The sequence below is a fragment of the Brienomyrus brachyistius genome, chromosome 6 (assembly GCF_023856365.1).
Source record: "Brienomyrus brachyistius isolate T26 chromosome 6, BBRACH_0.4, whole genome shotgun sequence".
Taxonomy (NCBI): Eukaryota; Metazoa; Chordata; class Actinopteri; order Osteoglossiformes; family Mormyridae; genus Brienomyrus; species Brienomyrus brachyistius.
Genome location: NC_064538.1, coordinates 29,357,091 through 29,374,231, shown reverse-complemented (window position 1 = coordinate 29,374,231; position 17,141 = coordinate 29,357,091). Strand labels below are relative to the sequence as shown.

At 39.4% G+C, this 17,141-nt stretch overlaps 2 protein-coding genes across 5 annotated transcripts in view; one reads left to right on the top strand and one right to left on the bottom strand.

The window, feature by feature from the left end:
* Nucleotides 1-17,141, top strand: part of cntn3a.1 (contactin 3a, tandem duplicate 1) — a 153,617-nt gene that overhangs the window by 86,311 nt on the left and 50,165 nt on the right. For both annotated transcript variants that reach the window (XM_049016174.1, XM_049016173.1), the window contains exons 7-11: nucleotides 2,144-2,246; nucleotides 2,544-2,728; nucleotides 9,839-9,978; nucleotides 12,973-13,102; nucleotides 14,838-14,988. In XM_049016174.1, coding sequence (XP_048872131.1) covers nucleotides 2,144-2,246; nucleotides 2,544-2,728; nucleotides 9,839-9,978; nucleotides 12,973-13,102; nucleotides 14,838-14,988 — 709 coding nt within the window. The remainder of the gene's footprint in view (nucleotides 1-2,143; nucleotides 2,247-2,543; nucleotides 2,729-9,838; nucleotides 9,979-12,972; nucleotides 13,103-14,837; nucleotides 14,989-17,141) is intronic.
* On the bottom strand, nucleotides 5,946-9,042 carry LOC125744408 (uncharacterized). Of its 3 annotated transcripts, none has more exons than XM_049016180.1 (5): nucleotides 8,740-9,042; nucleotides 7,541-8,152; nucleotides 7,278-7,445; nucleotides 7,074-7,169; nucleotides 5,946-6,888 (listed from the first exon to the last, which is right to left on the bottom strand). In XM_049016180.1, the coding sequence occupies exons 2-5, from the start codon at nucleotides 8,030-8,032 to the stop codon at nucleotides 6,580-6,582; spliced, it is 1,065 nt and encodes a 354-aa protein (XP_048872137.1). In that variant the 5' UTR covers nucleotides 8,033-8,152; nucleotides 8,740-9,042; the 3' UTR covers nucleotides 5,946-6,579. The 3 variants fall into 3 exon arrangements, with proteins under 3 accessions (XP_048872137.1, XP_048872138.1, XP_048872136.1); XM_049016181.1 differs by having other exon boundaries at nucleotides 7,541-7,734; XM_049016179.1 differs by lacking the exon at nucleotides 8,740-9,042 and having other exon boundaries at nucleotides 7,541-8,733.

Sequence of the window (17,141 nt, the reverse complement as noted above, 5' to 3'; positions counted from 1 at the left end):
GTACAGTTCAGTTCTTAGTGGCAGTGGATCCCACCAGCACACCTGAAGCTTCCAATCTTCCAGTTCTTGCCTACTGTTGCTTGAGCATACCAACATACACCAGATCACTCACTGGTCCTCTGTTGACCAATTATGCTTGAGTCATATCAACAATCTCTTGTTCCTCACTCATCTAATGAAAGCGAAATTACTGAAAATCATGGCAACACTTTACTTATGCCGATTTTCCTAGAAATTTATAAACCCATTCATAGCAAATAATAATGAGTTCACCTGATTTTATTTAATAGAAGGCATAACACATTATAGCCATGTGTGTAATGCATTATGAATGTTTTATGAAGCTCTCATCTATAATGCTCTATTGATACCTTAATAATGCATTATAATCAGGGGTGCACATAACTAGTACGCAAGTACGCATTCACCTTTAAGAAAGATATGTGCGACAATCGATTGTTTGTAAAAGCGCAAATGCGTACTTATTTTATGGGTATTTGTGCTGCTACGAAAACAAAATATATTGTATTTTAATCTTTATATGCTAACTCAACTTCATTTGTGGTATACGGGTTAAAATGCAAGGTATATTCTTGTCAAAGCAGCGCAAATGCAGATAAAATAAGTACGTATTTGCGCTTTTACAAACAATCGATTGTCGTATGTATCGTTCTTAAAGGTGAATGCGTAATTGCGTACCAGTTATGTGCACCCCTGATTATAATGGTACTTATAAGCATTATGAATGCTTTGTGCTGCATAGTAAAGATATCTATAGTGCATTATAGATGAGAGCTTCATAAGGCAGTCATTATGCATAATAAACATGGATGTGTTATGCTTTTTATAACTATGTATAGCCTTGCTTAAAATGTTTTATGAGAGCATTATAATGAATTATGAATATGTTGATACATTACTAAACACATGGCCTTCAGTACAGTATTGCCAAAGTCAAAAACAGGTTCTCTGTGTGAAATTTTAAATTGTCGGGGCAGGAGCATACAGTACATAAGGAAATATATAAACGCTTTCTGTTAACACTTTACTTGAGGGGGGGCACAAAAAATGTAATAATACATTCTTACCTAATGTATAAATTCTCCAGAAACTAACTGTTAGTTATGTATTGATCCTGTGTTCATTCATCATTAATAAATCATAATGATTCATGTATTTCATGTAGTAGTTACTATATTTGTTCATTATTTGTAATTGATTAGTAACTGAGGTACTGAGTTACTAATGCCCCGTCAAGTAAAGTGGTACTGGCTTCCAAAGGAAGTTAACTAAAACTACAAAGGTAGAGCCAGGATTCTCAGCAATAGAAGAGACACTCCATGGCCCCGTGGGAATAAAAATTGGACACAAATGTTAACAAGCTATCCTGCTCCGTGGCTGAAAGCAATGATGGTCCGAGTTACCGGCGGTGCCGGCCGTAGCTAATCAACAGCCTTTTCAAAGTAAAGGTCATGTGTCTCTCAGGGCCATAATTGGTATCTGGTTGTCATTCCTGTGCATGCACAATAGAGGGAAAAAATAAAGATACACAGCAAGACACCAACAATTTAAAATATTTATTTAAATTAACGATAGTCTATAAAAAAAAATCCTATATGTGTGAATAAGCATAGTATGCATCTCTGTTACTATTATGTGACATAAAAGCATATATTTAAAAGCATGAGAAAAAAACTTATATTTCCAACATGTTCTGGCATATTTGCACCATACTATTGCTGCAATTGGACATTTCATTTTTAAGAAACACATGTATGTGGAATTTCACAATCTAATTGTTTATGTCATATTTAGGGTATAGTTATGGTCCATTTCTTGGACAACTAGTGAAAATACATAGTTACGAGAGTCTGGGTATTGTAAATACTTTCCTAACACATACATACTGGATAAATATAATCTGGATCCAGCTAGATTCAATTGCATATTTGATTAATATAATTTAGATCCAACTAGTTTAACAGAACGTTATCCATCTGAATCCGTCTCTTTTTATGCAGCAGTGACAGTAGCAGGCAGCTCTGTGGACACCTTGAATTGGTTCAACTGAAATGCATTCAATAAAACTGACAGCATTATGTCTGTGGGCATTGACTGACTGAGGATGATGTCCAACCTTCAGGTGTCATGGGGGAGTATGAGCCAAAGATTGAGGTTCAGTTTCCAGAGATTATCCCAGCGGCCAAAGGTTCAACGGTCAAACTGGAGTGTTTTGCCTTGGGAAAGTAAGTCTTTTAAGGTTCAGTTTTATTTCAAAATCATGAAGACCTTGACTGCAGGGAATAAAAACACTGGCAAGACAAACCATTACGCAATGTTTGTGAAACACTCTTAGCTGTAAGGTATTCTTCAACAAAGAGCTCGATGGCACTCAGTATTATGTAAGGTATGTAACTATCAAGCAGTTTTTTCAGATATAAAGTTTTTATATCTCACTGCTACTAAGTTTATAAATCTGGAAAAAATTCAGAAGCTGGAATGTCTTCACTTGTGCTTTATTTCTTCTGACTCTCCACAACCAGCCCTGTGCCCATAATTAGCTGGAGACGCGTCGACGGGATTCCCTTTCCCCGGAAGGTGGATGTGTCCAAGGCCAGTGGTGTACTGGAGATCCCATACTTCCAACAGGAGGATGCCGGCACATATGAGTGCATGGCGGAGAACTCCAGGGGGAAGAACGGTGTGCGGGGAAAGCTGGCCTTCTACGGTGAGCGAGGATGCAGTTCATGAATATTTGGGGCTGGTCGCTGGGGCATACAGAAAGTGCACTCAGGGTTGAAAGATGGAGCAGTGCTGGTTTTAGAGTTACTAGATCAATCATGAGCGGCTTTCTGTGCTTTTTAAAGAAATCACATGTTCTCTGAGCCAAAGAATAAGACTCAGTATCAAGCTCTGAATTAGTTTTTTTGCAGGTATGCCGATCTTAATTTGTTATATGCTCTTGTCCTTTGAAATCTGTCCTTTGATAACTATTACCTCATTTCACCAAAGGTCGTTAAAATACCTGAAACATTTTCACTGTTAGACACAGAAATAATTAAATCATAGAACCGTTCGCACCATAAACATACCTCTTCTTTTCAGCAGTGCATCATCATCGTGTTTTGGATTGTGAGGGATTTCAGCATTATTACAGCTGCATTGCAGCCTGTTCATATTTGCAATAAATGTGTTCCTTTTATTCTTATTTTTTGGGATTGGAGTACAACTGCTTAGATAAAACTTAAATAATCCATGTGTGGCACAAGCAATAAGGAATGGTCCTGGTAGGGTTTTCCCAATGCAACATTTATTTCTCTTTCAAATACACATGTTCAGCCCTTAAAGGTGAGTCAAGAAAAGTTCACCAGGTCCAAAACATCCCCAGGTTCAGGCTCACTGGTAAAAAGGTGTCCCTCTGGACTTGTAGATTGCGAAATTGGGCAGTTTCCTGTGTTCCTGAACTTTCAGAAGCCCCCAAAGGATTCCGATAAGCAGAAATGTATTATTTTAAGCTGTCAGTAGCACTGTCGTATGTTGCTTGAATAGCTGTCCATGGAAGTAAACTACCTCTGCTTGTAAAATACTTAATAGGGCTACTATTCATGGTTGTGAACACGGCACATACTTGTAAAGTGTTGGATGGGCAGCTATCCATGGTCCTGAAGTCTCTGTGGACTTGTTGGGTGCAGAATTGGGCATTTATTCATCGCTCTGAAACATCTGTAGACTTGTAGTGTGCTGGATGAGTAGCTCTCCATGATCTTGACATTTTTCTTTGACTTGAAGGTGTCTGAGGAGCAGCTGTCCTTGGCGTTGCACTTGCTGTAGCACAGAAGGGGGCTGAACAGACATCTGGGAATCCTTAATGCCATGCAATCAAGTGAAAAAATAAAATTTCCTGTGGATGATATGCAGTGCTTGAGCCATTGTTTATGACACATATGTATTTGACTGTGTTGCAGGGAAAATAAATAAGTCAATCAATAAATGAAACCTTAAGAACATGAAGCCACGGACTTTCCCGAGATTTTCACATTACTGGTAAAATTGCAGCATTAATCAAGCTCTGAGGCAGCAATCTGATGTTATTCTGGCTGATTAACTTAGAAATGCAGACCAGCAGACGGCTCTAACCGTGACCTTGCGATGGAGAAATGTCCCATTTTCATCGCTAGCTTCTCCTCACTTGCTTAGTCCTTTGGAATGTTCTGCTCTGTCTAATTGTAAAACATGAAGCAAAATTTGCTGGTATGAGAGCGTGTTTGCAAGTATGAAATAGTGGTTTACTGCAGCTTCTGCTTTTGTTTTTTTAATGATTATTATTATTTTTAAACTGTAACAGAAAACTCACCTGTGATGATGGTGCAAGTCCGTACAGTTGTTCGGTTGTATCTGCAGTGATAATCAACGTGTGTTTCTAGTTGGACTGGCTGAAGTAACGCTGTGAAGCATACATACAGTACAGTACAGTGAGATGGGCATTGTAAGGCACTGCAAAGAAATTAATCTTAAACCTATAGTCTACGATGGAGGAAGAAAGCTGGCTTTTGATTGCCCATTTGTTTTTTACACAGAGAAAATATAGTTCTAATGAAAAAGAGAGAGAAACGTTGTGAGCATGGTTTGTGTGCCGCTAGAATTGCCTTTGCAACATTGTATGATTATATTGCAACATGATGATATTTTGTGTCTTAAGTGACTTTAGACTCTGGCAGTTGTTCATACCTGGAAAAGTCCTTTTTTAGCTGCCAGCTCACTGTAGATCCTGAAGAGAGCTACATTTCCCTACCAGCACTTAATAGCCTGCTTGCCCTGAATTGGAATGAGAAGTGTATTTTGAACTACATTCTTCACTTAATTGTTTTATTATTTTAAGCAGAACAGGTAAAGCTGGACCCCTGGGTTGGTGGAAAAATTACTGACTTTTGATGGACAAGTGAATAATAAGAGAAAAACGTGTTCTTTTTGCAGCCATCTATTTTTGTGGCAAATCTGTGGGTTCCAGTAAGACCTTCACTGGCACAGGAACCAGAGTGGGCATTCAGTGTTTATTGAACACTGCCACCAGTGGGCATCCAGAAAGGATGAACAGGCCATTCATTCAATTTTCTACTTAATTGCCCTTCAAGGGTTATTGTTATTACTCAATTTACAAAGCCTTTAAATTAGTCTAATAATTTTCAAATAAGTCAATTAGTGCTTGCCTCCGGAAGCATCATTATCCCTATATCCCTCCTTTAACTATCTAAATCTTGGCAAATCATCAGGAATTTCCTGTCACTAGTTGTTGATTTTACTGATTCATTTTTCATGTGAATTAATGTTACTTGTGCTGCATCACAATCGCCTTCAACCAACATTGTAGAAATGATTTTTTTTCCTTTGGTGAAAAAAGATAAAACACAATCAGGGATAAGCTGGCTTTATCCTTTTGTGGGACACATTGTGCATCTTCAGCAGTGGATTAGAGCAACTTGTGTTGGTACAACTGCACTGTAATCCCGAATAAGTTGGCAAAACTCAAAAAATTTGAGGTAATCAGTTACGTCAAATTGTTTAAGTTGTGAAATTATAATTTTAAGTAAGCAGAAAAATCTAGTTTTGAGTTTGTTGTACTCATGCAAAATAATTTGTTCTTACTTAAAATACCCAAGTTACCCTGTTTATACATTTTGAGATCAATTAACTTATTTTTTTCAATATCTCCCAACTTTAAATACTTAGTCACACTGCTTATACATTTTGATAGCATTTAACTTAATTCTTTTAATTTCTCCCAACTTTAAATACTTAGTCACCCAGCTTATACATTTTGATTGTAATAATTTTTTTAAATTAAATTTTCCATTTTGAGTTTCATAAATGAAATTAACCAAATTCTAAATCTGTAAACACTATAAATGTATGAAAACGCATCTGTAATTTCAAGCAAACACACAATACCATTTTTAACATTTATTTTTAAACAAAAAATGTCCAACAGGTAATACCAACATGAATGTTTACAGTAAACATGCCTTCTATAAACATACAAATTTCTCAAAACCTTTAAAACAGTTTGTCAGTAACAGATTTACAATAAACACTATTTTAAAATGAATAAAGTATGCCCAGAATGTTAATACAATGAAAAAGAATAACAATACTTTCTATGGTGTTCTATTTGATATAACAAATCAACATGACACCTGTAAAGTAACCCTTTAAAAGGGTGAAAATTCTCAGGGGAAAAAAACATTCAGGAAAAAGTAATGCATAAAACCCAGTATGACTTGTAACAAAAAAATATTTTTGAAGAATTATTTTGTAAAATATTTTTTAACAGAATTTTACATGACCAACTTTGTTTAAACATGAGCTTCAAAAAAAATGATTTAGTTTGACAAAATTAAATATCCTGATTTTTAAAACATACATTAAGTCATATAAAACTTAGTCTTGCGGCATTCATAAAAAGAAATAAAAATAGTGCATTCTGGTAAGTGACTCCTGTGTAGTTTAAACTACACGTACTGACATGTTTTTAAGTTACTGCCCCAGTGCCAGCCTTCATTAAACGAGAAAAAAAAAGTAGCTCTACATCAACTCATTCTTTAATGTTTGCACGCTAGGAGACAGTTTTCCGTCATCCATGCCGAGTAAAACTTTTTGCACAAATTCAAAAGTTTTGGCAAGTCCTTTAGGATATTTTAAGTGAAGAGCATACATGAATCCAAACAAGACAAGAAAGGCCTCTGGAAGTTGGCTATGGGTGGTGACCACTTCATTCTCCAGGACAACTGAGACCCTCACTGGATCGTAATGGATTGGAGCAGCAGCATTTTCATGAACAACTGTAAGCAGGGACACTGGAGCATCCTCAGTCAGTACTTCAGGATTATCAATCTAAAAAATATTATTCAGGGACATGTTATATTCATGTTAGAACATTATCAATATGACTGAGTCAATATTACATGATTCATCAACTAGTGATAATTACAAATATATTAGTAAGTAAAGGTTGCTCCTCAACCTTCACCTTTGCAATAGAACATGCATAATTGTAAAAACAATGAATGAAGGCTTACCAGGGTGGTCCTAAAAAATCCTATGTCTTTGTCACGCAGCAAAACTGGAAGACCTCTGATAACGGTAGTCCGTCGTGAATTTACATCATGCAGTTCCTGTAAAGATGAAAAACAAGAAGAAAAAAAACAACATCTAAATATCTGAAATAAAGAAAAATCTAATTACATTTTAAAGAATACTTCATCTTATGACAACAACCATACCTGCTCATCATGAACTTTCAAAAGATTAGCCAGGGCATCTGCTGTCTTGCCTGTCTTGGATGCTTTTTGCCTTAAAATGGTCATCAAACAAGGTAGGAGGTAGTCCAGTTGTGCATAGAATTTGTTGGGCAAATTCTCATTTGTAACACGTTGGTACTCTGCAAACAGCTAAATCGGACAAAAGAGAATTTTATAAAACAAACCCACATCAGAAAATATATAATAATCACTAGAAAACAATTATTATTATTATTATTATTTACCTCAGATGTTATACGCAGTGCAGGCCAGAGATTCAGAAACTCATTCACAGATGGGCTTCCGCTAACAATGTTCTGTCGTCGCAGAGCAAAAGTTCTCTCCATGTTCTTGTGGATGAGACTAGTATTTTTTTCTGTCTTCTGGACTTCAACAGCAATTTCCTGTCTAACTGTTTCAAGAGATGCTTCATCCTCACCTTGAGGAAAGTTTGGCAAATAATTAACCTCAGAACGTCTTGGTTTCTTGATTTTAGAATGTGATGGTTCATTCTCAGGATGGCCTTGACTTCTTTTCCCAGCATTAACAGTTACCTCAAGACATCCAATTTTCCTCATTTTGTTTCTCAAGTTGCCCATCTTGAACTTTAAACTGGTTTTCCACCCATTCCAACCTGTGTCAGAGCCTGGCTCCTTCAAACAAGGATGCTTTGTGACAAGGGCCTCTGCTACTTTTCCTATCTGTTTGTCGTCTGGGTACGCCTTAAAATCATACATGGTTGAGCCAAGCTTCTCCAGAATGTCATGCTTTTGGTCTCTTGTCAACTTTAGACCCTTTCCGCTCTTCTCAAATTCATCATTTCCCTGTCTAAGCCTTAGCTCAACATCATAGGAAAACTGTGGAATTGGAAAATCACGAGGCCACATCTTAGAACGTTCAGGATTCGGTTAATGTTAATGTTAATGATTAATGTTCGGTTAACGAACGGCGGTTGTCGGTTGGGAAAATTAACCGAGATGAACATCCCTAGTTATACATTAACTACGTAACGTTACTGAACAGCGTGTAACGAGTCCGATCCGCCATTGAAATTAATATTATATAAATAATATTACACCTTTCAGCTGAGAAGCCGCACAAACGAAGTATTTCAAAATAAAACTCCATGTTGTGGATAACGCAGTTTTAAAAATAAGTGCGGCATAAATGTTTTAATTTCAATTTTACCTGAATTTATAAACATTGTGCTGGTCAGTAACAGCTCCCAACACTGAACTAACGTTAAAAGTTTCTTATTGACCAACAAGCTACAGCGCGGGATGAGGAGCTTCCTCGCCTCAAGATTTAAACAGGGCTAAACGCGTACTCTGTAATGCAACACATCTAAACGCATCTACATTACTTTTAAATGTTACTGTGATTATATGGATTAAAACACTTGCTTAAGATTCATTGGATTTGTATATTTCAATATTTTACTTACTGTAGTGTCAAGCGAGGCCGATCCGCCATCTTGAAAAAAACGAACGAGGAATAAGCGCGGGCAAGACAGTTGACGTGAACCTGGATGACGTCATACGCAAAATCACAAGGCTGAAAGATTTTGAGTTAATAAAACTTTAAAGAGACATTTTGTTTAAATTAAACCAGCAAAATTTTCCATCTTACTTGAAAGGTTTAATTTTTACAAACTCATAAATAAGAAAAAGTTCTAAATACTCATAAAGGTTAATTAATATAAACTAATTGTAATTATTTAAGTTAATACAACTCAGTTCAATCAATTAGTTACAGCATTAGGGTTTACAGTGTGCAGAATACCAAAGAAAAACAAGAAAAAATCCAGAACTGTGAATGTCCTTGGCTTTGCACACTGAGGCACTGAGAATCACTGGTAAAGAGCCAAAGTAATTTTTTTGTATTGAACCGCAGATAAAATAATAGGGACAGCTAGGAGAGTGGGGAATCAAGCCCAAAATTAATGTGATATAGGATTAACCTTTACCACATATGGGGTATCAGATTCTGGCAGAGAAATTAATTGTGCAGTTGCTGATTAAAAGGAAACTTGGATAATCTATACCTTTTCATCAACATTGAGTACAGGCTTAGTGACAGTAATTGAGGTGGAAAATATATTGCTTTTGCTTGATAATTTAACCATCCTTTACTGCAACAATGTCAGGTCTGAAAACTCTAAAATTCAATGTGGAGGAAATGGAACCCGGATGATCTGAGACATTCAGTTCCAATAATTGTAACAGAGTGCCATTGTGAGCAGATTTTTGGTAGAAACTTCGCTTGCAGACACTGAGTATATGATATTGCTCTCTTATCACTGACAGCTAGTGCAGAACGAAACGATCCATTCGTTGATGTGGTGAACATCTTGAATATTTTTTGTTCAGTGTTACAGGTCTGTTGGGGAACCAGCTAACCTATACTTATTTCAGGGACCCAGTTATCCAGTTAACTTTATTATTCTACCATTTTCCTACTGAATATGTAGGGCAAAGGGTATATTAGCTTATCGGAGATGTATTTGTAGATAAACTTAACCTTGGTTCTTTGTTTCCCTTCAGCCTCCCCTCACCTGGTGGAGAAGCCAGCAGACATGCAGAAACCCATCGGTGACGTGCTGGTGTGGGAATGCAAGGCCACCGGGAAACCTAAGCCGTCCTACACTTGGCTGAAGAATGGAGAACCGTTAGAGCCTCTGGAGGTGAGGGACCTTTGCAGACTGTCCTCTGGCCTGTCCTCATGCCACAGCCTGTGCTTGTCTGTTTCATTAAAACACAAGAGAACAGACTGTATAACAATTTATATCCGTAGAGCAATCATGTTTAAATAAAAAAAAACAATAAGGAAGCCTTATCTTTCTGTTAGCATAGCCTACAAATGTGGCTTAAAATCCCGTTTAATGCATACATGTTACTTCAAATTAGTGGGTCAAAAGAGTCTTTACAATCCTATTATAGGCTGTTATGAGCTGTTCTGGATGGAAATGCACTGAATACAAAACCTGCACAGAAGTCAAAGTTTTTCTGCTGTACTTCTGTTCTTTGTACTGCAAGAACACATTTCATAGCAGGGAATCTCGCAGGAAAATCATTAACTTTGAATTAATTGTCCTGACATCACAGACTGTCCATGTATCAGAGGGGGTATAGAAATCAGTGTAACTTTAAACACGCTCCACAAATAGGTTGCAGCAATGTGTTCTGAATAGTTAACAGAAATGTGAATTGAGCAAAAGGATCTCCAACCACTGGACCATTTTCCATAAAATAAGAAAATTTCCTTTGCAGCAGGACAATTCTGAAGCCGCCGCCACAGAGAAATAGCAGGGTGGGCCCTGATATGCATACAAAAAGGATTTTTGTAATTCATCAGTGAGGGCTCAGCGGCCATTTCTGCTTTGCATGAAGAAGTCTGGTTGTTTGAAGAACAGACCAAACAGTGGTGTTTTTTTTTTTATGTTGGTTGTAAAGTATGCTGAGGTAAGCCCTGCAGTAATCTTGTGGTAAATCTCTCACAGCTCAGAGTAACAGCATTAAATCACAATGTTCCCCAGGGTAAGAAAAACAAGATGTCTTATCAGCCTGGTCTTTGAGATTAATCTGTTTCAATTTAATGCAATTAACTATTTATAGAGGTATAAATAACCCCCAAAACTTAGAATATTCCAATATTTTCAATGGCAGCTTTATGTATCAAAGGAAAGCATTGTAATAACTTGCTTGACTGCATTGAAACAATGAACAACCTACCTACTGCATGGATATACAGGTCAAGGACTAACAACAGGGGAACCAATTTTGCCTGTTTAATGTAAAATAGAAAGTAAAATACAGCTTAACAGTTGACTGGGATGCATCCATGAGTGGATCGCAAGTGGCTTTGCAGAGCAGGGTGTTAAGTCTGTCCAATTTGCTATGGATGTCAAAGTGTTTGATATTACAGTTAAAATACTGGAAGAGGAAGTTTGATTTTCTCTCCCTTGCAAGCATAATGGAGTAACATTTTGGTTTTCTTGCACATTGACGTGTGCTCTAAGAGAGAGTGGTAGTTTGACTGAGACGTGAGTTGGTCTCTGCCATCGCTGATTTATAACGACGCAGATTTCAGAGTAGGGAAGAAAAATTGTTGTGATTGTAATATTAACAAGCTCCCTGCGTATTCTGGCAAAATAATGAGACAAGGCGTTGGAGTCTCCCAAATGTCACTGTTAACAGCTGCAGTTTTAATCACTGTCCAAAGCAAAGGTCAGGACTCAGTGGTGAATGGGGAGGGGGGGCTGAGGTCAGGTGCTGTTCATTACCAGCAGAGGAAGCAGGCATCCCTTTGTTCTGCATTTCAGCAGGTCTGAGACGAATCGCCAATTTGGGACGGCTAGTTGAATGGATCTTCCTCCCAACTGGCTCAATTTTGTTTTTGCGTTATGTTCTCATTTCCACTGGCAAGTAATCTTGCATGCTGTTGTTTTTTTTCTGCCCCAAAATGTTACACGCAGAGAAATTAGTGAGCACTTGAGTTTTTATTTTCCATTTTTTATCTTTGGTGTTTTGGCTGAGTTGGAATCAATCATACCCTACAGATGGTTTGTCACATCAGCATGAGAAACTGCTGATTTTAGGGGCGCATCAGGCTTAATTAATGGCAGATGTTAGGCTCATGCCTGCCCTATATTGCCAGGAGCCAAAAACCCATTGACTGAGCCTGCTCAACCCACAGGCAGATTTCAGCTAGATCCTGGGGTACGCCCCCTACAGGACTGTCCAGCTCATTGCAGTGTGACAACAAAAACCTTTCTAATCTCGCCTGCTGCTTTCTCACGCTCGGCCTTCACTCTGCCACAGAACTCGCTGCTCAGGACTTTAAGCATCTGGGTCTGTTGATGGGACAGAGGTAACCAGCCCCTAGGAGTTTGGTTCTGATACTGTTAATGGCCCCCTGAGCATACTGCATCATGGGATGGCTGACACAGAAGGTGTTGGCATAGGGTGGTCAATGACCCGAACGTAACATTCCCGTTTGCTAATCACACAGCACAAAAGTAGCAGCTTCACCCCTTCACTGCAGTGCACACTGACAAAACCTTTTTTTAAAGTAAAAACGGGGACCTCTAAAATTAAAATGACAGAAAGCAGCTGTCAGACAGACAGTGGGTTTCATGATTTCTGCTCAAGCCTCTGAGAAGGTTTCTTACATTTACATTTTATTTCCTTATTGCGGGGCTCTTATCCAGAAGTCACTTTGTCGCAAAAGCAATAACTTGGCACGCAAGCACTGGTGTAGAGGTTACACGTTGAAGGTGTTCCTGTTAATGAAGAGCTTCTTCTGAGAGAGTGTGAGAGCAATCCCGCTACAGACAAATTGCTGATGAATTAGCTTCATGAGAAAGCTGCCAGATGATCTGGCCTTAAGCACCTCCACCTACGCCCCCCCCCCCCCCCCACTCCACACTGCCAACCCCTATTCACCTATCTAAATTTTAACTCTCAAAAATGTGTTGGGGAAGGTGTGGCTGGAGATGGGACAGGGCGTCGCTGCTGCCTCACGCTTAGCAGACAGCGTGTGATTAGCTTGCTATAGTCCTCCTTCCTTCATTAGCGACACGCCTCCGGGTTTATAACACTCCAAATAATGAGCGGGGCTGCCCCCCGGACCAGGATCCTGATGGTAGTCCTGTCGTTTGTGCCCTCCTCCCCCACAGGACAGAGTGCAGGTTGTTAATGGCGTGCTCACCATCAGCAGCTTGACCTTGTCGGACGCGGGAATGTACCAGTGCGTGGCGGGGAACAAGCATGGAGAGCTGTACACCAACGCCGAGCTGCGGGTGATCGGTAAGGAGAAACACGGCCCTCCGCGGCATGTCTGCCTGGCTATTTGTGTGTGTAAGTACCTCATGAAGGTCTCCTGCATGTGCTGTCTATTACTCTAATGGGTGAAGGCCAAGCTGTGTATCATATTACATTCCATTTCATCAAACTGCGTTCTGCTCTGCCATGCATTTATAGAGTGAGATGAAATGCCTTTGTCTAACTGGTAGGTTACAGGTTCAAGTCCCATGTACTGTACGTTCTAGGAGGGTGAACAGAAAAAAGGAATTACAGTCTGTGTGATAATCTGCTGTACTAATACTCTGAAGTGTAGTACTAATTAAATTTTGCAGTAGGTTTTTATCACTTTGCACTATATATAGACAGAGTTGGGCAATTCAGGTCCAGAGAGTAAAAGTCCAGAAGAAGATTTTGTTTCAACCAAATAGTTGAGCGTAAAGAGTCACAGTCACATACTGTAGTATTCAACTGGTTGGTTGAAACAAAATCCCGGTCTAGACGTTTACACTCTGGGCCTGAATTACCCAACTCTGGATTTAGTTCACCACCACTGTAATGTAGGTAAAGAACCCGTTTAGCCATCACAAAATGAAAACCCAAATCCTAGTGTGTGTTCTATGTGGTGAGTGATGTGTTGCACAGCGGCAAAGCTCTAACGGCTCTGGTCAGCCTGGCGCTTAATGCAAAAGCTCACTGCATTTAGCTCTCTATAGATGAGCATTCAGTAGAGAGAGAGAGAGAGAGAGAGAGAGAGAGAGAGAGAACTTGTCCATTAAATAATCCTTCAGAGATGGATAAATGGAAAGATTTTCGTTGAGGTCCTGTATCAAATCCTAGCACGCATATAAGCATATAATATTCAAAATATATAATATTTCAAAACTTTGCAGTCATTTACATTGCAAATGAAACATATATCACATGTAAAGATGTAAGCACTTTGACAAATATGGTTAATGCATAATATTTTGCTATTACATGACATATACAGTACTGTGCAAAAGTCTTAGGCAGTCCAAAGAAATGTTTAAAGCTGTTTATCTAGGTAGCAAGTGTACTTTGGCTTAGAACAAAAAAACACAATTTAACATTAGAACATGTACGACAGTACTGTATATTACTGTATTTCATGACATATCTGTTCTGTTCAAATCAAGTAAAAAGCAGGTCTGAGAATACTGCAAGCAGTTTAATCGGTGTAATGAAATTCCATCATAGAGATGTTGGATGCTTTATTATGGAACATGGTGCAAGGACTGTGATTGATGTGAGTCAGAGCCGGGACTTGTAACATTAATAAACTTCTGTTTAACACAATATGTTGAGAAAGACGCACAGCTTTGCTTGTCTGGTAGAATCCTACCTTGTAGTAGGGGCTGATGATGCATGATGTGCTGGGCTGTGTGCTATGTGCTGAGAGCTGATTGGCTCAGGTTCCTGCTGGTTCTTGTCAACTTATGGCCTTAGAACCCTAGGCTTTACAAGGCAAATGTTATTCCTCTGCCTTCAGCTTATTCTAATTGATAGAAACTTTTCATCTTTGCAGGGTTGCCCTGTCTAATTACATGTTGTGGAAGCTAGAACTAATAATTTAGTTGATTTTTTTAAAATAAACTCCAGCTTACTGTGTCACAAGGTGATTATATTGTGTAATATGCACACAGAGACACTTGTATATTCTAAATGGGTAAATTTTATACAAAGCTAAGGTGACCTTTCTCCCCTTGTTCTCACGTAGCTATTGCCCCGGACTTCTCCCAGAATCCACTGGCAAGCGTCACTCTGGGGCGGGAGGGGGGGCACGTGGAAATTGAATGTCGACCCCGAATGTCACCACGTGGAGTGATCTCCTGGCGGAAGGGCAAGGAGGCACTGCGTGAGGGCCACAGGTATGGGTGCTCCTCTGTCCCGCATAAGCCGCCCCTCCTCTCCCACCCACCCTTTCATTCACGGAGCCCAGGTCCTGACCCTACGCACCCAGGGACAGAAAGCGATCCCCTTCACCATCTCCACATTCTTGTCCACAGTCCACCTACATGTATTCAACTGTCTATTGACAGTCTGTAAACATTACCCTATCGATCCAACAGACCTATAAAAATATTCAAATTTTTCAAAGTAAATTGGAACATTATGCTTTTTAAATTCATCTAACTATTCTTTAGTCAAGTTTTATTGCATTACATTTCCACAGCTAACTTTTCTGTTGTACACTATTTTGCATAATTCTATATTGCTATCCAACTGGTATCTTGAGGCACTAAATCCAGTTGAAACAATGTTGCTGTTATAGCTTACAAAAAAACTTGAAGATAACGCAAAACCTCTGTTTTTCTTTTCTGGTCCAGTAACAGTGTTCTGCCGATAGACAAACTCCAGAATAGGATACAATTTTTGAACTTTTTTGCAGGAAGAATAAATGTATATTTACACGTGGTGTTCTACATTTGCCCTGTTCTTCGGAAGACATAAGAAGTATATAATGGTTACTGCACCCATGCGACACACATATGCATATGAAAGCAAGCAGTAAGCGCAGTGTTACTTGCCTCTGTTATCAGTGCGGCTGGTACGGTAATTTAAGGATGCATTTTCAGTTTTTTTTAGCACACATCAAATTTTCACACATGCACACTAAATCCATTTCAGTAGATTAATCAGGCAACCAGCACAGACACGCCCCGCAAGGGCCTTTTTACATATTATGAGAGTAAATTATGGTTCATGCGTCATATTCTATCACATAAGCTATATCTGTCATCTTTCTTTAGATGCGAGACCCTGCAGCAAAAATGTATTTTATTGCGCTTCGCTGAAAGCCGCCAATTTCCTACCTGTATTGGCCTTTAGAACCTCATACCGTATATTGGCAATTGTGGAAAAATGCTGCCCATTTACATGCACAGCCATTTTCCATTTAGCAGAGAGCTTTTCTAAAGATACCATACATCTTATCAGCATGGTACATCATATTTTTCCCAGCGTGTACAGCCAGACGCAGGTTTGCGCTCCCTCCCCTATCGCACCGTGCGTCTTTTATTCTGTTCTGCATCCATTCTCATCGTGTGTTGTTAACTCCAGCCAGAGGCCCATTAGAGCGAAAGGCAGTGAGGGCAGTTAGTATACAGGAGGCTTCTTGCTTTCCCAGAAAACGTCAGTAAACAGCAAGGTAAGAGGGATGAACACAGGCTCGAGACTGAGCTGCATTGGGAAGACAGGAAAATGCCTGAACTCGTTACGTACAAATGCAGGTACCAAGTGGTGTGCAGGTCTTAAGAGGTCTCAGCATGGTCGCGAGTCTGACAATTCCTTGAGTCCTCTCACCTCTCAGAGGTGATTAAGCATTCTATTCTATTCACTCCCCAATGTAAGAGCAACTTTTGCTGGAGGGGGATTTTAATTGAAATCAGCAGGTAACTAACATTTTGTTACTGTTCCTTATATGGGCGTCAAGTTTTATGTAGCGCCTGTATCCACACAGCTGGGGACGATGGGCACAGCAGAGTTTACCATTCTATTTTCTGCTATAGAACTCTCTCCAGCTCATGGCACTAGCAGCAGCAACAATGCGGCTGCATGTGGCCCATTTGCATGCACCCCTCTTAACCTCCCCACCACTCCAGGTGGTGTAGTGGGGGGGGTGGGGGGTAGCCTTAGGGAGGAAGCAGCTGGCAGGATGCTGGATTACTGCCGGTGGGTTTAAGCATTTAGATCTGTGACTGCTAAATCCCAGAAGAGCATCTAGTGTCAAAACATTGGATCTAGTTCCTTCTCTTAGATTAACACAGTCAATATCTAGCATACTTGAATACTGCACATTTAAATGCAAAATTTTTGATAAAGTCTCAGTTGGAACCTATGGAAAAACATAATGGTGCTGCTTCCTTGGTTTGCTCCACTATAAACACAGCCAGGGGCTGCTGAGGCTCAGCTTTTCACATAGAGATGCGTATAGGGAAAGAATTCCCATGTGAAGCACTGGGAACTTCCACTGGCAGAAACACTGCACTCTCATAGTCATGACCCTGTGATTTCACACTTC

Bases quoted from the DNA above. Each gene is read 5' to 3' on its own strand.
- LOC125744408 (XM_049016179.1), bottom strand. From the start codon at position 8,182: ATGTGGCCTCGTGATTTTCCAATTCCACAGTTTTCCTATGATGTTGAG. The intron at 7,446-7,540 runs GTAAATAATAAT...TGTCCGATTTAG, and splicing joins CACTGCGTATAACATCTGAG to CTGTTTGCAGAGTACCAACG. The intron at 6,889-7,073 runs GTAAGCCTTCAT...AATATTTTTTAG, and splicing joins GATTTTTTAGGACCACCCTG to ATTGATAATCCTGAAGTACT.